Below are 19766 nucleotides of genomic sequence, written 5' to 3'. Positions count from 1 at the left end.
AGGTATGAATGGATACTTTTGAGTAGACGCCCAGACGAAACGGCACCATAGTATCCATCACAAAGAACCATAGAGACCGCCCCACCCATCGAGAAGCGACCCTCAGATTGGGGGGTTTGGAAAATATCGATTGGGAGAAGGCCCAATCGATACACAGCAGGTAGAGAACCGCCGTGAAGAGGCACGGACTTTGGGGGACCTATAAAAGTAGACCCCGCACATGGTTCGGTCTGTTGTTTTTGGCTCCGGCTCTCTGCTGTTTTCATCGCTTTGTTGATACATTGCATCCTGACTCCAGTTCCATCACCAGCCGTTGAGCCACCAGCCATCGAACTGTAAGTGTCACCACAACGATCGCTACGTGATCCAGACTTTGCTAGACCCTGACGATTTTAAGACCCTGAGAGTTGCAGACCAAGAACGGGACGAAGGCCTCGCTCCCTGACCTTGCCTGTTCCTGTCTAGATAAGTATTTTAGTCGTTTAGTTTAGAAGTAACTTAGTCTCTTTAGCGTATGCATGTGTATTTATTATATTTGTTATAATAAATATCAATCGTTTGAACTTACTAATCGGTGTACAGATTTATTACTTTGAACCTGACCTTGATATACTTGTGAGGTGTCTAAATACGGCACCTGGCGACTCCTGAGCAGAATTACATACACAGAGCCGTAGTAGTGTTAAGCACACGGCCTTTAAACGGAGGCGTGTTAATACACTCCAATAAAACGCGTAATACACTCAAGTAAAACGTGCAACACCGACAATAATGGAAATAGACACGGGTGCGGCCGTATCAGTAATGGGAGTGGCAGCATTTAGAAAAATCAAAGATGGACTCCAGCCACTAACCCTAACAAAAATATCGACAAAACTTAAAACCTGCAAGGGGGAACCCCTGGAAGTTCTAGGCACGACTCATGTACCTGTGGAATATGAGAAACAATTGCTCAGATTACCGTTGACGATAGTAGAGGGCTCTGGACCGAGCCTAATTGGACGGAACTGGCTGAAAGACCTAAAATTAGATTGGATGAAAATTTTCCAGAGTGGAAGCGGGCAGTTGAGTGGAGTACTCCAAAAATACCCGGAGGTCTTCCAGGAAGGTTTGGGGGAAATCATAGGCGCCAAAGCAACTTTGCACATAGACCCAGAAGCCCTCCCGAAATTTTGTATGGCAAGGCCGGTACCTTTTGCATTAAGAAAGAAAGTAGATGACGAAATAGAAAGGTTACGGCGCGACGGCATTATCAGACCAGTACAATTCTCGGAATGGGCAGCGCCGGAATATCCAATTTTGAAGCCAGACGGCTCGATACGTCTCTGTGGAGATTTCAAACAGACAGTAAACAAATACCCACTGCTGGACAAATACCCAATCCAGAAAATAGACGACCTACATGCCAAATTGGCAGGTGGGCTTTTGTTCACAAAACTAGACATGAGCCACACCTACCTGCAGTTTAAACTGGACAAGAGCTCCCAGAAGTTCGCTACAATCAACACCCTGAAGGGCCTTTTTCGTTATACTAGGCTACCTTTTGGACTGTCATCAGCCTGCGCTATATTCCAGCGTACGATGGAAAATATGCTGCAGGGACTACCGCAGGTGGCGATTTATTTGGATGATGTCTTAATCATGGGTAGGACAAACAGGGAACACTTAAGGAACCTGGAGGAAGTGCTCAGGCGTTTCGCAAAGGCAGGCATACGGCTAAAAAGGGAAAAATGTGTTTTTCTGGCCCCACAAGAGACGTACCTGGGATATAAAGTAGACGAGTCAGGCTTACATCCATTAGAAGACAGAGTAAGGGCAATAAAAGAAGCCCCAGCTCCCACCACTGTCCAGGAGTTACGATCATTTCTAGGGTTGGCAACCTATTATGGAAAATTTATTGGAAATAGGACATCCATCCTGGAAACCCTCCACCAGCTACTAAAAAAGGGGCAAGAATGGAAATGGTCCACCCGCCAAAACCGAGCATTTAGGGACATTAAGGAACAGCTGTCATCCGAAAATGACCTAGAGCATTATGACCCAAGGAAGGAGTTGGTAGTTACTTGTGATGTATCCCCATACGGGGTAGGAGCCGTCTTAGCCTATAGAGGAAGGAATGGGGAAGAACGGCCAATAGCCTATGCTTCGAGGACCTTGGCGATGGCTGAGAGGAAGTACGCCCAAATCGAGAAGGAAGGACTGGAGGTGATATTCGCAGTAAAAAAATTTCACCAGTATCTGTACGGGTGGAAATTCACCATAGTGACGGACCATAAGCCGTTATTAGGGTTATTAAAAGAAGACAAGTCAACACCCCCGATTGCATCAGCTAGAATCCAATGCTGGGCGTTGCTACTAGCGGCATATAGATACGTTCTGCAGCACAGACCGGAAACACGAGTAGCAGATGCAGATGCTTTGAGCAGACTTCCCCTCCCGGACACTCCGCCGCAAATACCAAAAGTAGAGGAGACAGTAATGACTCTACATTTTTGGACACCCTACCAGTAGACGCACAACATATTCGGTTGTGGACGCAAAAAGACCCAGTTTTAGCCAAGATGAAGCATTTACTGCTAACAGGGGAACTGGAAAGACCAGTGGAGCCCCAGATGCACCCATACTGGAGCAGAAGGGACCAAGTAACCGTAGAAGACGGTATCCTATTATGGGGAGCCAAGGTAATCGTACCAGCTCAGGGCCGTCAGGCAATCTTAACTAAGTTACATCACGGACACCCAGGGGTGTCTGAAATGAAGATGCTAGCTCGAAGCTACGTTTGGTGGCCAGGTTTGGACACAGACATAGCAGCCTTGGTACGTCGGTGCCAGGAGTGCCACCAGCGGCGCCATTGCACCCGTGGGAATGGCCAGGCAGACCATGGACCCGCCTGCATATTGACCATGCCGGCCCTTTCATGGGCTCAATGTTTTTGGTGATAGTGGACGCCCACTCCAAATGGTTGGACGTCCACCGGGTAAACACGGCAAGTACAGCATCGACAATTGAAAAGCTCAGGTCCTCGTTTGCAATACATGGACTTCCAGAGGTATTGGTGTCAGACAACGGAACGGCATTCACAAGTGGGGAATTTGGAAAATTCCTGAAGGAAAACGGAGTCCGTCACATCAAAACAGCCCCTTACCATCCAGCGACCAACGGCCTGGCAGAGAGAGCGGTCCAGACACTTAAAGCGGGACTCGAGAAGCAGCCGGCAGTGTCAATAGACACAAAGCTCTCCCGCTGGCTGTTTGATTACAGGACCACACCGCATTCCACAACGGGCATACCGCCAGCTGAACTCTTAATGGGAAGGCGGCTGCGAATGAGGCTGAGTCTCCTTTTCCAAAATTTAACGGGGAAAGTGGAGAAACATCAGGAGGCCCAACGCATGATAATAGTCGGCAGCAGAGACATTTCCAGGTGGGGGCACCGGTTTGGGTCAAGAATTATGGGAATGGACCAATGTGGGTCAAAGGCACGGTAGAGTCCCAAACAGGGCCCATATCCTATGAGGTTTCAATAGGAGGTAAGGTGCTGAAGAAACACCTAGACCAAATAAGGGCAGCGGAACCACACCTGGAGGCAGGCGAAGCAGGACCGCCTCAAGCTGGGATAGCCCAGACGGAAAGGATACCCACACCCCAGCCCCGAGCAATTTCTCCAGACCCCGTCATCCAGTCATCAGAGTCGGAGATGGACACACTTGACGAGGCCGCCGCGACACCTCTCCCTGAGGAGGAGGAAGAACAACTTCCAAGGGGGTCGTCAGGGAAAAGATGGGCACCTATAAGGTACACCCCGCCCACTTCGTAGAACGACCCGGCGGACGACACAGAGGTGACAGACCCAGACATGAGGACCAGGAAGAAGCTCAGAGGAATGCCAGCTGGCAGGAATTCCTCGGACCTTGTGGGGGAGGGGTGTAATGAACTCCAATTGGCTTTATTGGTTGGCCAATTGGAGTATGAGCTCCCTCAATGATAGCTCATTGACGGGGCCCATATAATCACCTGTGTAGGCTTTGTGAGCCAGTCTTAAGTTGACTGGACTGCTAGCAGCACTGTTTGTAGCTGCTCCTGTAATATCATTATTGTAAATAAATATTGGTGTGGTGATGGAACTCCTGTCTCCCGTGGATTCCTACAGTATGGAACTAATGGTCAATCCAGTTTTAGCATAATGTACCAAGTTTAGAATTCATTCCATGAGTACTTCCTTTGCTTTGTTTATGGTTTTGTTAACTTGCGTCACAGCATTTGGTAATCAAATAATTATCAGATTATTGACTAATACATGCTATATGAGAACATACTGAATTGATGGCCAGTAAAAGACCAGTTAATCCATCAATTCTACCCCAACTACATAACGTCCGGAGCATCAGAATCGCTCAAGGTCCACATTGTCCACTATGTCTATATGTGTTTCATGTATCAGTAAGAATGTTAATGAATATTGTCCTTACAGGAGATGTTTCCTGTTGTTTTATTCAGTAAAGTGGCTTTGGACCGCAGCAGTTCAGTGGATGAGACTGGGGAGATAGTCTGGTATTTAGCCCTCTGTCTGTTTCTGGCCTGGCTGATTGTTGGGGCAGCGTTATCGAAAGGAATCAAATCTTCAGGAAAGGTAAAATGATTGTGATGCACCGTTTGGTAATAACATGCAGGATCTTGCTTTAAAATATATACAATTTAAAAATATCTTTTAAGTAAGATAGTTGATAACATAAGTGATGTTAATAGCTTTTTGTTCAGGAGTATTGGAAATCCACAGCACACAAGGAACACCAGCATGGATAATATCTGAAGATCTTGCTAATAAGAGCAGCAGCAATTCTCCAAAACTGACCATAGTTGTTACAATGTCAGAGTGATTGAGGCCATTCAGTCCATGTACTAATAACAATCTATAGAATCTAACTATCCCCTAAATGATTAACCTTAAGCCCTTAACCTTAGAGCAGAGATTTAGTTGCAACTACCTTACAAAGGGTGGTGAATGTATATGGGTGAACAGTTATGGGATACATTATAGACTCATCGTAACAGAAAATTTGTGAGAATTCGGGAGAAGCTTGAAGAGTCCAATCAGGGAGAAAGATCATAACATGTTGCTCTTCTAAACCCTTGACAAGGATCAAATGGTCTTCTTTAGTTTGAATGTGTGTTGCAAGTAAATATTAATGTAATTAAATTAAGTTACAGTTTGATTTCAACTGCACAATGTTAAACATACTTTTTGTGAAGTTACTACTCTTCTACAGTCTACTGCTTTGATTACATCAGTGTACCATTCAATTGGATTCAATGCTGTAAATGTTGTACCAGCAATACAGAAAAATCTAACAAGCTCCTCTCCATGGTCAGGTGGTTTATTTCACTGCGATATTCCCTTATGTGGTTCTGATCATACTCCTGATCCGGGGGGTTACCCTGGAGGGAGCCTATAAAGGAATTGAATTCTACATTGGAAGCCAGTCGGACATCTCCAAACTGGCTGATGCTGAGGTAATAATTAATGCCATTTAGTTTTCTCAGTCAAACTGTTATGCTTTTTTAAAAAGCTAGTAGTAAATCAATACTGTCAGGTATATATTTTATCAACATGTATGCATGTCAAGTTATTTTGACATGATGGTGGCAGCATGTAAAAAAGTAACTTTTGGAATGAGATCCGACTGTAAGTTGGTTTCTATTACCCTCCAAGCATGGGCTTATGTCTTATGTTGAAAAGCTTCTGATAGGATTTTGAATTTTGATGCCTAGTTCGGTAGGGCATGACAAATTGAACTGTCCATCAGTTGTAGGAGCCATCCTAAATTCATTCTGTTGGTTTCAATGCCTGAAAACTAAACCTAGGGCGGGATTCTCTGATTCTGGGGCTAAGTGTTGACACTGTCGTAAACGCCGGAGCGTTTTACACCGGCGACAACAGGTCCCAAGGAGCAACAATCCTACGCTGCACAGGGGGCCAGCACAGCAGTCGAGAGACTCACGCTGCTCCAGCTGCCGATACTGGCGTCAGGACGGGCTCTGCGGGTCCGCGCATCCGCGCGACGGCCGGCGTGAGTTCGGGTTGCCTTCTCCGTGCCGGCCCGACGCAACATGGCGGAGAGCTACAGAGGCCCGGCATGGAGGAACATAGGCCCTCACCAGGATAAGCCCGCCCACAGATCGGTCAGCCCCGATCGCGGGCCAGGCCACTGTGGAGGCTCCCAACCCCCCCCTCCCGGGGTCGGATCCCCCCTACCCCCCCCCCACCTACCCTCCCCCCACACCAGGCCACTCCCCGCAACATCAACGCTGATGTCCCACCTGGTAAGACCACGCGTGAACGCCGCCGGCGGGACTCGGCCTATCTTGATGGGCACTCAGCCCATCGCGCGTGAAGAATCACTGGATGGGGCCGTGTAGAGCAGCCCCCGACCAGCTCCGCGCCGACCATGCCGGCACCAATGGCGGCGATTCTCCGGTCACCGGCGGAATCCCCCCCCCCCCCCCGCCCCTTGCCAATTCTCTGACCCGGCGTGGGGTCGGAAAATCCCATCCCTAGTCTACATGCCATGTCATGGGTCACTGCACAGGTAAATATGTATTCCTGAACTGTTTGCTGCTTTCAATAAAAGAATGGAGACTGACATTATGAGAAACGTCCAGAACTGTAAGGATTAATGTTATGTTCGAATCGACCACTAGAGGGGGCTAGATGCAGAATTCTCTCAAGCATTGATGCTAAGCCTTCGATGAGAGAGTTAAGGAGAAGGCTAGAAGACAGACTGTAGGAAAGATAGTGTAAATGAGAGCAGATCAAGTTCTTGTATTAGTGCAGAGGTTAGTGATAGATGAGTGTAGATTGTCAATTGTTTATTATATGGAAGTAAGGGTCGAATTCAATTAAGTAATTAAGTAAATCATTAGCTTTGTTTAATATAAAAGCTAGTTCCTCATGGCTATTATAGTTTTATCTTTTGAATGCATTCAACTGAAATCATCCATTGTTGACAAGTTCTACGTTCTATTTATCAGGTCTGGAAAGATGCTGCAACGCAAATTTTTTATTCCATTGCAGTGTCTTTTGGAGGTTTAACAACACTGTCATCCTACAACAAATTCCACAACAACTGTTTCACAGACACTATCATTGTCTGTGTTGTTAACTGTGCTACGAGTGTGTTTGCTGGATTTGCCATCTTCTCCATCCTGGGATACATGGCTCATGTACAAGACAAGCTTGTTTCAGAGGTTGCGCAGTCAGGTAAATGCCGATTTTATTCACCATCTCCTGTTGAAATGTTTCTAAATTGAAGACTTGAGAGTGTCCTAGCCAATATTTGCAGTTTCATGGAATAATATGGAAAAAGTGGAATTGCAATCTCTGTATCACCAGGAAAGATCGCCAAATGACATGCAATTCAACTGGCATTGATGTGTTCAGTCACCACAAATAAATGGTCTTGCAAATTAGTTGGTACATGGTTCATCAATTCAACCTCACATTCCTGAGCCAACTGCTTTGTGCTGTGGGTATGTAAGGTTTAGTCAAAACATGAAGGTGTTAGCTCCTTCTGGGCATTGCCACAATGCTGACTGATCCATTAAGTAATTACTCATACCCTTCTCAAGGGCAGCAATGGATGGGCAATACATGCTAGCCTTGTCAGCAACACCCACATCCATAAAATAATTTTAAAAAGCTGAATTCACCACATTGTGGCTACTGTTCTGATCTGAATAAGTGAAAGTATTGACATCTTACAATGTAGGCAGAGCCACAGTGGTGTCTGAGAAGCCTCAAGATAAAGCTGACTTCCGTCTCCTCTTGCTGGTGCTCACCCCCAACAATGAGGGGGATTTGGGAGGAAGAGGTGGGTTTGCCCACAAGTCATGTTAATGTTTTGAGAACAGAAACTCCCAAAACGTGGGCTGGCTAGGAGCAGGAGACCTTGGGTGTCATGCTGCCTTATGCCTCAGGTAGGAGAATGGAAAACTAACTCAAGGGGTGGGATTTTCCACTCACCCGCTGACGGGACCATCCAGTCACATTGCATGCCAATGCACTTTTGGCTGGACCACAGAATTTCTGAGTCCCACCATGGCGGGGCTCTGAGATTCTCTTCTGTGTCATTGACAATGTGAAAGGAGTGCATCTCAATTAGTCTTTCACAAGGAATTTAAAACTCTTGTATTTGTTTTGCAGTCTGGAACTTCTCAAATGATAAATGCCACAAACCAAAATTTGAGAGGTTTGGGAGTAGAATAGTTCGGTAGTTGTTTTTGACCGGCACAGAACTAATGTGCGGGATTCTCCGGTCACCGACACCGAAATCGCGTTCGCCGATCAGCTGGAGAATCCCTGTTCACAACCGAATCGGGGGGCGGCGCTGCTTTTGCAATGCTCCACTCCCTCCAAAGCATGCGGGTATCGACCGCCTCAGGACATTGCCTGAGGCCCACCTCCCGAAGCTCCGTCCCCGACTGGTCAAGTTCCGGATGGCGTCGGTCGCGTGTGGTAGGAACTCGGTCTGGCGGCTGCGGACTCAGTCCAGTGTCGCCACAGTCTGAGGAAGGCTGATCCGCGGGCAGGGGGTCTTTGCCAGGGGCTGGGGGCACTGTTGGTCCGGGGTGTGTGGGCCGGCCAAAAGGGGGCCACTATTTTGCAGGTCAGGTCCACAAGCAGCTGGTGCCATGTTGGACAGCGCCACTGCGACAGGCTGCCGCCGTGCGCAAGTGCCGCCATGGATCCGGCAATTCTCCGGGGCCTATCGGGTGCTCTATGCTGTCTCAAAATCAGAGAATGCAGCCCACTGGGTCAAAGGGCCTTTTTGTGCTGTAAACCTCTATGACTTTATGACTTGTTTATCCCACATAAATAAATTACCTCAGTTTCTCCTAGTTTCCTTTTAATTGTACATTTTAAATTCTAACCACTGTTTAGGTTTCGGTTTGGCTTTCATCGCCTACCCTGAGGCCCTCGCACAATTGCCAGTGGCACCTTTATGGTCCATTTTATTTTTCTTTATGCTGGTCACTCTGGGACTCGACAGCCAGTTTGCAACTATAGGTAAGTGCAACATTATTTCATTTCAGCAGTCTCTTTCGATTTAGATAAAAAGAAGTCATGTAATTTGTGTAGTTTTGCAGTACCATTGTGTTGAGGGGTAACTCAACCCCTTGAGCCATCTTCTTGATTAAACATAAAACCAAAGCCTCATTTTCCCGCTTGGATGGAATCAAAACATCCCATAGCACAAAGGGCGAGTTCCTACCTGTGGCCTGATAAATACTGATCACTGAATCATCATCACAAATTAACTGGTCACCACCTCATTGCTGTTTGTGGGAAATCTGTGGTACACCCATTGTCTGCTACCTATCCAATCATGAACTTACACTTTATTGGCAGTGAAGCACTTCAGGATATGCTGAGGTCTGTGACACCACCCTGGGCAAGTACGTGGTCAATTCCAGCCCCATGTGCCCCAGAGTCAAAACACAAATGATTTAACCAATAACTCTTACAAAAATTCCCTAAGTCTTTGACCTTAGCTGCCGAATAATTACAGTCACCAGGTGATTTACTGCATATTTAAGCATTATTCTTGTTATTACTGTTTATTTATAACAAGAATAATGCTTAAATATGCAGTAAATCAACAAAAAAACTACAAACTAATCTGCTACCCCCTTTTTACTGTTCCACCCTCTACCCACACACACACACACGCACACACACACACAAGGCAGACAAACAAGAGGGGGAGGGAAAGAGGTAAAATAATAAGGAAGAAGGTCAAAAGATAAGGGGCTGGGGTCTCTATTTTAATGGCTAAGTGCCGACACCGGTATGGCACCCGTGGTGATTCACAACCGGCAAATCGGTGTGAACCCCTCACCAATTCCGGTACCGGTGAAGGGCTGGCACCGGCGCCGTGTAAAACGCCCAAGGGTTACGCCGGATACATCCGGAGAATGGCTGGGTCCCGGGCCGCGCATGTGCATGGCTGACGACCTGCAATGGTTGCGCCGCACAGCATGGCGCCGGCTGTGTGCGACCCCGACCCGCCAACCTTGACCCCACTGCCCACCCCCTGGCCACCTTCCACCAGTCCCCCCAGCCCTTGCAGAAGCCCCCATGACCAGTGGCATGGTCCCTGGCTGAGTGTGGTGGCGCTGGAAACAGTCCACAGTGATTCCGCCTGGTTCCCACATGACTGAGACCACACATGTCCCACGCAGTTGGGAACTCAGCCCATTGGGGGTAGGGTATTGCAGGTGGGCGCCGATGATGTGCCAGTGCCATTGAAAGGGCGGGGTGCATGTCACAATGATGCCAGTTTGGAGGAAGCATAGCGGACTGGCATCAAATTGGCGCTGGCCCTGATTTCGGCATGAAAATTCATTCTGCGCCCGATCGCCGAACAAGATTTCAGCGTCAGACTATGGTATATCCAGCCCAAGAGTCTTTGCCTGAAATTGTGGTTCCTTAGCACGCTAGTAAAATAAAGTCCTTGCTTTGAAGCCTATTTGCAGCACGGTAGTACAGTGGTTCGCACTGTTGCTTCAAAGCACCAGGAACCCGGATTTGGTTCCGGGCTTGGGTCACTGTGTGCAGAGTCTACACGATCTCCCTGTGTCTGTGTCTGTGTGGGTTTACTCCGGGGGCTCCAGTTTTCTCCCACATGTCCTGAAAGACGTGCTTGGTTTACATCAGCCCTTTTGGCAAAGAAAGTTGATTGGTTCTCCCCTGCTTGCACAGCCTGTATGTAATGTTTCTCCTGACATAGATTTATCCAGGCTCCCTGCCAGTTTAGAAATACAACCTTTCTGGAAAAAACAGAGGGGAGAGGACAGCAGTCCTTCCTCAGGTCTGCCAGGAGTTAAATTGAAACAAAACTAAACCCTTGAAGCTCTGAAACATTCCAGTGGTTCAGATCCAATCACCATCTGTTACCATTGGCCCTTTTCGGCCAATTGATTGGCCACCAACCAAATCAATCAAACTGAATAATCACCGACAATGCCCTTTGTCTGTTTCTCTCATCAGCAGCAGGACATCCCTCCAAGACCATAATGAGGATGACCTTCCTGATTTCTCTAATTCAATTCTTTAGTTTCCAGACTTCCCGGCAGTCTGTTATCAAGTCATGTGTGGGCTCCAGGCCCAGTAGAAGCAGAGTGGGACAAACATCTGGAATTGGGGAGATAACTGAATGCGGGTAATTTGGGACGTTCTTCAGTGAAATACTCACAATTAGCTTGGGTTCAGGAACAAATGCACATCTTTGAAGTAATGATGTTAGTCTCATTGCACAAGTGAGGAATTGTGTCTGGACAGACATAGTGGTTATCACAGTTGCTTCACAGCGCCAGAGTCCCAGGTTCAATTCCCAGCTTGGATCACTGCCTGTGTGGAGTCTGAACATTCTACCCGTGTCTGCGTGGGTTTTCTCCGGGTGCTCCAGTGTCCTCCCACAGTCCAAAGATGTGCAGGATAGATGGATTGGCCTTGGTAAATTGCCTTAGTGCCCAAAAAGGTTGGGTGGGGTTATGGGGTTACAGGGGTAGAATGGAGGCATGGGCTTAGGTGGGGTGCTCTTTAAGAGGGCTGGTGCAGACTCAATGGGCCGAAAGACCTCCTTCTGCACTGTAAATTCTATGATTCCATTTCCTATGATGCTGATCAATCTCTCTCATTGGTGCCAGTCCATCTGCAATCAACAGTTTAAATCACCACAGCCTTCTGGATCCATCTGTTTGAATTAAAGGCACAGGTTGTCTTAAAGATACAGGCCCATAAATCATCCATTGATCTAAAATGTAACCCAAAAAAATAAAAGAAAAGGGAAATAAGGGACTAAACAGGAACAAACAGGAATTACCCTTATAGGTCGCAAAAAATGAATACAATTGTGACGGACTTTCTTTCTGTGATGCACAGATGCTTGGTTGCAGCAACCAATACCCTCCTGCCTTCAATGAAACATGGTTTCAGTAAAAACTTGTAGGATGCAATCGAAGTTCAATCTATTTTATCTTTCACCAGAAACAGTTACAACAAGCTTGCAGGATGCATTCCCTGGACTTCTGCGAACAAAACAATATTATCTGGCCAGTGTCACTTGTTTCCTGATGTTTCTCTTTGGCCTGGTTTGTGTAACACAGGTAGGAAGTCCTCTATTGGATCATTAGATTTCTATCATTAGATTTCTGGGGATCTATTTAAGAGATTTATTTCCTTCAAACTGTATGGGTAGTGGGGAGCACATGGATAGGGGACTACGCCTGAGGTGAAACGTAGGCAAGGTGTAAAGTTAGAAATTTGGTTCACATGGAAATTCTGTCCCAGTGTCAAAGAAAAAGATCACTTTTCTGTCATTCATTGGGAGTTTGGGAGTTTTTCTTGCCTAAGCTAGAAAACTGCAAGTTTTTATTCTATTGCTTTAGCCTCAGAATTTATTAACTAATTCATTAATGAAATAAATACACTTAGTCAGGTGTACTACTAAAGTGCATTCGTATTGGTTATGTTTTATAGCGGTACCAAGGTCAACTGCTAAAATAAATGGCACGGCTCTTAGAATGTATGTCCTATACAATGTGGGAACTCCAGGATGGTTGTGTCCTGGATATCCATTTTCAAAGGGAGTGTCATCAGTTGCAGCAGATTGAACTCTAGGATTTTGAACTTCGACAGCAGCAGTGCATCCGTGAGGCTGAGAACCATATAGGTAGCATATTTACAGATTAGGTCACTTTGGAGATGAGATTAAGAATATGTAGGGAGAGGGCGGCATGTGACACAGTGATTAGCACTGGGACTGTGGCGCTGAGGACCCGGGTTTGAATTACGGCCCTGGGTCACTGTCCGTGTGGAGTTTGCACGTTCCCCCCCATGTCTGCGTGGGTCTCACCCCTACAATCCAAAAATGTGCAGATTAGGCAGATTGATAAAGCTAAATTGCCCCTTAATTGGAAAAATAATACTTGGGTACTCGAAATTAAAAAAAGAATATGTAGGGAGTGAGGGAATGTAGGGAGGGAGGCAGTGGTAAAGGACCAGACAGGTAGGACAGAAGACCCAGAGTGCATCCCTCTCTCCTAATAGTATTCAGTTTTGAATACTGATGAGAGCAAGGGTTCATCAAGGGAAGATAGCTAGAGCCAAGTCAATGGCACCACAGGTGGTTCAAGTATAAGAGGGGATAAAACAAAATCTCTGGACTAGCTACAGTAACAGGAGATTTGATAGTTAGGGGAGCAGATAGACATTTCTATGGCACAACATGATTCAAGGATGGTGCATTGCTTCCCTGGTGCCAGCATCAAGATGCCACTTAGCACCCGGGGCGGGGTGGGGGGGGGGGGGGGGGGGGTATAGTGGGGAGGTTGAAGAGCCAGCGTCTATGGTCCACATCAAAACAACAAGCTAGGTCGAAAGGATGTGAGCAGACAATCAGATTTGGGGAGTGAGGGAGAGCAGGACCTTCAAAGTAGAAATCTCTGGATAAGTCACTGTGCTATACACAAGTGAGGACAGGAATTGAAGGAGGAGAGAGGAGACAAATGAATGAGTGGCTGGAAAGTTGGTGCAGGAGGGACCACCTTTAGTTTCTAGGGGCACTTGTCCGGCTCTAGGAGAAATGGAACTATTACAGCAGGATGGGTTGCAACTTAACAGAGCAGGAATTGCGTTCCTATGAGGCATTTTGCTGGTGCTGTTGGGGAGGGTTTAAATTAGTTTGGCACAGGGGTGAAGACTGGATGGTAGTCTCAGTTGGGAGAAATTCATGAATGAAAAATGGAAGGCAGGAAATTAGTGGATGAATCTGGAATGCAGAGGAAACAAAGATTAAACTTGCAAAAGAGTTTGGCAATGTTAAAGGGCTTCAATGCAAATAAAACAGACAATCCCCGAGCACAGACAGAAATGTGACAGTATGATATCATGGTTATTACAGAAACATGGCTTAAACAAGGACAGAAAGGGAAGCTCAACATTCCTGTTTCAGATGAATAGAGAGGGGAATAAAAATGGAGGAGGGGATGCATTTGGCAATTTTAGTCAAAGAAACAATTACAGATGCAAGCAGGGATGATACGTTAGGAGGGTCATCAAATGATGCCATACAGATTGAGCTCGGGAACAAAATGGTCAGTCACATTGCTGGGAGTGTATTATAGATCTGCAAACAATCATAGGGAGATAGAAGAGAAAATATGGATGCAAATCTCTGAGAAGTGTAAAAACAGGAGGGGAGTGATAGGTAGCTATTATAACTGCCTCAATGTTAACTGATAGCTTCAGTATTAAAGGAATTAAGGGAACAGAATTCTCGAGGTGCATTCAGGACATTATTTTTGGCCAGTATATAACAAATCCAACTAGAGAGGGTACGGGTCTGGACTTAGTTTTAGGAAATGAAGCTGAGCAGAGGGAAGGAGTGACAGTGTGCGAGCATTTTGATGATAGTGATCACAGTCAATTTTAACGCAATTATGGAAAAGGATACAAATAAAACAGGAGTTGCAGTTCGAAATTGGGTCAAGGTCATTTTTACTAAGCTGAGGAATGATTTAGCAAAAGCTGACTGGAAACAACAATTTGAAGGTAAATCAATGTCAGAGCAGAGAGGGGCACTGAAATGGGAGGTTCAAGCGGTCCAGGGTAAAGATGTTCCTACAAAGAAAAGGGCTGGGATGATGAAGTGTTGATTCCCCTGAATGCAAATGAGCTTTGGACAGCAAAGGAGAGCATGAAAGAATATGGGCAAGCAAAATCAAATGAACCCAACACTGTTTTTTTGTTCAGTTAGAGGATAACTAAGAAAATAGTTGTTGTTGTTTTCTGTTTAGGAAACAGTTGTTATTTTCTGTTTCTGCACCTAAAGTGCACAACGCCGACTCCCGTCTGTTCCTATAGCGAAGTTTTTCTGGGAACAGGTCGATGCCGTGTCACCAGGGGTTTATAGCTTAATGGGCACCAATCCACATGAAAATGAAAATCACTTATTGTCACGAGTAGGCTTCAATGAAGTTACTGTGAAAAGCCCCTAGTCGCCACATTCCGGCACCTGTTCGGGGAGGCTGGTACGGGAATCGAACCGTGCTGCTGGCCTGCACATCATACTGACCAGGAGTCACTCCCGCTCAAGGAAAGAGAAGGACCCATGAAATAGCAAAAAAGGTAACCTATGTGTCGAGGCAGAAGGTATTGGTATGGTTCTGAATGAATAATTCGCAACAAGGGGGAAAACGCAGACACTGTAATTGAGAAGTATGGAATGTGATAAATATAGGAAGTGACGAGTATGAGTGGGGTTAGAATTCTTGAGCATGAATAAATCACCATGGCTGGATGAAATACATTCCAAACTTTTAAAAGAGCAGAGGGTCTGACCATCAGTTTGAATTCTCACTGGATTCAGGTGTGGTGCCAAAGGATTGGAGGTCTACTAATGTTGTATTTTTGTTTAAAAAGGGAACGAGGAATGGAGCAAATAATTACAGGCCAGTCAGTCTATCCTCAGTTGTGGGCAAATTATTGGAATCCATACTGAGAGACAGGATAAACTGTCACTTAGAAAGGCATGGATTAATCATCGATATTAAGCATGGTTTTATTCAGGGACAATCGTGTCTGACTAATTTGATTGAAGTTTGGAGGAAGTGACAAGGAGGATTTGAAGCTAATACAGTTGATGTGGACAACATGGATTTTAGCAAGGCTTTTGATAAGGTCCTTCATGGAAGACAGGGTAGAGAAATAAAAGCCCATGTGATCCATGGGAATGTAGCAAAGTTTGAAAATTGGCAAAATAGCCAGAATTATTGTGGGGTGTTTTTACTGAAACTGTGGCGGAAATTCTCCAGTCCATCAGCTGTGTGTTTCTTGCTGGTGCCCCATTCACTGGCGGCAGAATTCTCTGTTCCCGCTGCTTGGCAATGGGATTTCCCATTGCAGCCATCCCAAGCTGTCAGGAAACACTTGGGTCGGGTGCGCTGCCGGTGGGAATGGAGAACCCTGACCCTGGAGAATTCACCCCTGTGTAACTCATTAGGCCACATCTTGGGCTGGAGTCTCCGTTCTGGAGACTAAGTGCTGGTGCCAGTGTAGAATTGTTTGAACTGCACATTCTGCTGGAGTTGCCAACCTGGAGAAATTCATGTCAAGCAAATTGGCCAGTACACAGCCCACATGATGCCTGCCTGGGTTCTGGCACCATGGGTGTTTGGTTCGCTGATGTTGGGATTCACATTCAGGGCCTGACAAGCTGGAGCAGTTTTTAAGTGCTCCACGTACCACGGACTATCATTTTAGCCAAGAAGATGGATGCGTGAAGACCAGCATCAAGGTTCCTGGAGTCGGAGATTGACTGAATGCTGGAACCCATTGAGGAGAGGAGGGAAACCCTCTTTCCCAGGGTGAGATCCTGAACAAGGCCTGGGAAGAGGTGACAGAGGCTGTGCGTGCTGCCAGCCTTGCCAAGAGGACCGGCACATAATACCTTAAGAAGATGAATGATCTCCTTAGGGCAGCTCTACTGAATAACCACCTGTGAGCCCCTGGCATTTCTCCCTTTCCTCACTCCTCACATCGGCCCCCAATCCCATTGAGGCCATCAACATCCCACCTGCTGCATCACCTTTTATGAACCACCAACATATGTATTGAGCTCTTTGGCCAGGAACCTTGCACAGACAAGCCACCGGCTACAAACCCCCCATAAAACTCATGTCCCAATGTCATACTATGTACTTTCTGTGTCCTCAAGGATAAAAGGGTGAGAGGCGTCATCTCAGATATTCAGGTCCATACCCCTCCCTGAAGAAAGGGACCTGCAACTCACTGGGAGAGGCTGAGCCAAGAGACGCAAAGAGCAGTGGCTGCGGTAGAGTTCGGGATGCATCAAACAACTGAGAGTCCAATGCAACACAGATATCCCTGTAGCAAGTGAGTCAATCCTCTCGCACAGATCAGTCCTTCCCAGGATCTCCCCCGTGTGTTTTGTTTTGTCGGATCAACATCAGACGAGGCTGGGGTTTCTGGGGTAGCTGCCCCTCCTCCCTCTCACCCCACGCAGACTGTCGGAATATCCCAGATAATGACTCAGAGGAAGCCACTGATGTCTCAGCACTCTTTCACTGGCACCATCCAACTTCACAGACCCTATCAACTCGGTGGGTAATGTTCTTGTTCAGGCTCCTAGATCACCCTCCGGAGAGGGTCACACACATGTTTTAGAACATCAGGTGGAGGCAGATACTCCTGAGGAAGCGGATGGTCAGAGGGAAGCCCAATTTCAGGGAGAAGCTGTCACTCAGACAGATGTTGTGCTTTTGTAAAGTATGATCCCATCACTGTGCAGAAGAAAAGCCAGAATATACAGGAGCGGGTGTCAGTAACTTTCCAGCATCTGCAAGTACTGCTGGTGCAGTCCAACTGCCTTCAGGCACAGGATATGATGCCGACGATACTGGGCACCTGATGTGTTAAGCAGGTTGATTCGATGTGGACTGCACTCGATGCAGGGAAGTTAGAAATAGACGTCTTACACTGGAGAAAATCCAACACTGTTTTATTCAACTATAAAACTGCTATACATATTCAGCTATGGGTCGACACTATACTGATCTGACTGGTGACCTTGTAGTAACCTGACCAGACTTACTAGCTGCCGTATGGTGTTTGCACTTGCTAGCTCATGGACTCTGACTGTCTCAGTAGCTGGGTCCCGAGAGAGCGAGAAACCTAGTGCCCTCTGGCTTTATAGTGGTAGTGTCTTGTCTGGTGATTGGCTGTACTGTGTTGTATGTTTACTGGTCATCCTATGTGTCACTCACTGCCTGTCTGCATCTCATTATATACATGAGTGGATATTATGACAGCACCCAGGTCAACACTGAAAGGGAGGCACCACGATGGAAAGCCTGGAGAAAGACATCAGAGCCATGTGCCAGGATGTCCAAGGCTTGGGGCACACTGAGCTGTCCATGGTTGAAGTGCAGGACAGGATGGCCCAGTCAAAGGTGGAAATGGAATGTTCCAGACATACGGACATGACTGCAGTGGACCATTGTTTGGCCCATTCAGAAAAGGGTCATTGCTGAGGGTATCAAGAGCATTGTTCAGGTGCTGACTGACCTTAACCAGGCACAGAGGGACATAACATCATCCCAGTCGGACATGACTGAAGCAATGAGGAACATGGCCCACTCTCAGAGTGCAATAGCTGAGAGCATCGAGACCATAGTTCAGAAAAGAGTGGGACTGGCAGTGGCAGGTGACCGTGGCGCCTCCGGAGCTCACTTCAGCCTTACTTTCATCCCATGGAGTAGCCCGGGGTCAGCGAGCACGCCGAGGGAGGGGGACGTGAAGGGGCCCATGACGGTGCCTCCAGCAGTGGAGGTGCTGGGAACCTCAGCCATTCTGAATCCCCCCCACATGACACTAGTGTATCTCATGGGCAGCGGGCAGAACAAGCAAACACATCATTATTTGTAACACCAGAAAATTGATTGACCTCATCCAGAGGAGGGCCACCAAGGGCATCACAGGACAGAGGACAAGATACGCAGCAGGCTGCATCTACGTCTGATGTGCTGTCTTGAGTGATATCTAGAAGATGTGATAGTCCATGAAGGAGTAGATTTGATGGCACAAAGTTGTCATGGGTGTAGAAGAGACATACTGATTGTAAATAGTGACTATTCAAAAGCAGTCCTATCTGCCTCTCACCTCTAGAACATAGAACATAGAACAGTACAGCACAGAACAGGCCCTTCGGCCCTCGATGTTGCGCCGTGCAATGATCACCCTCCTCAAACCCACGTATCCACCCTATACCCGTAACCCAACAATCCCCCCATTAACCTTACACTACGGGCAATTTAGCATGGCCTATCCACCTAACCCGCACATCTTTGGACTGTGGGAGGTCTCATGGGTGTAAAGGGGGGGGCTGGGGGTGGGTGTTGTGTGGCAGCCAGGTGGGCTGGAGGGGGTGGGGGGGGGGGTGGAGTTACACCTTATGTAACATTGTTACACGTTAGCCAAAAAGTGGCATGGCAAAGGGGCAGTAGAGTAAACCTACCTTGTGTGATAGCATCCCAAGTGAGTGAGCCCTAACCATTCACCATCGCCACCAACCACCTCATCTGAACTCTCCTCAACAACATATTTGAACCCATGAAAAGGAATTGCAAGCATACATGCAGGGATATGTGACTATTCAGTGGTATGTTACCTGAAGAACAGGAGTCAAACTTTGTCATATAATGAAGAGCAGTGGTGCTCATCTCACAACCAGCCGTCATCATCCTCCGTCCCATGGTGTTGCTAAATGTTGCTAAGTGTGCTTTACATTTAATTTGTTCTGTTTAATTACCTTGCTCTAGAGTCGCCAGGTATCTTTATGATACCACCACGAGGTTCAAGTTCAAGTGCTGATCAATAACTCAATACACCAGTTAGTAAGGTTCAAATCAAAACACATTTATTATATACACAGTCAATCGCTACTCATGCATAAAATACTACTCACTAGACTATTTCTAACACTAACAGGCCAATACTTAACTTTGGAAAATGGGCACACTAGGTCAGGGGAACAATTGGCCTCTTGTTCGATCCTGAGCCTGCAGGCTTCCAGCTGGTATGGACTAATGGAGCGCCTATCTCATAGCGTGCATTGACTGGACACTTACTTGGTTGGTTCAGCGGCTAGGCAAGTCTCTCCAAGTTGAGAGTCACGGTCAAGAGTTCTT

The 19766-nt window shown here is 46.8% G+C and overlaps 1 protein-coding gene across 2 annotated transcripts in view; it reads left to right on the top strand.

Moving 5' to 3' along the window:
• Positions 1 to 19766, top strand: part of LOC119952358 (sodium- and chloride-dependent neutral and basic amino acid transporter B(0+)-like) — a 66967-nt gene that overhangs the window by 33010 nt on the left and 14191 nt on the right. For both annotated transcript variants that reach the window (XM_038776049.1, XM_038776050.1), the window contains 5 exons: positions 4497 to 4629; positions 5370 to 5510; positions 7029 to 7257; positions 8938 to 9063; positions 12046 to 12164. In XM_038776049.1, coding sequence (XP_038631977.1) covers positions 4497 to 4629; positions 5370 to 5510; positions 7029 to 7257; positions 8938 to 9063; positions 12046 to 12164 — 748 coding nt within the window. The remainder of the gene's footprint in view (positions 1 to 4496; positions 4630 to 5369; positions 5511 to 7028; positions 7258 to 8937; positions 9064 to 12045; positions 12165 to 19766) is intronic.

This window comes from Scyliorhinus canicula, chromosome 17 (assembly GCF_902713615.1).
Source record: "Scyliorhinus canicula chromosome 17, sScyCan1.1, whole genome shotgun sequence".
Lineage (NCBI taxonomy): Eukaryota > Metazoa > Chordata > Chondrichthyes > Carcharhiniformes > Scyliorhinidae > Scyliorhinus > Scyliorhinus canicula.
The sequence above is the reverse complement of the archived record's forward strand: the minus strand, read 5'-3'. Positions and strand labels throughout refer to the sequence as shown.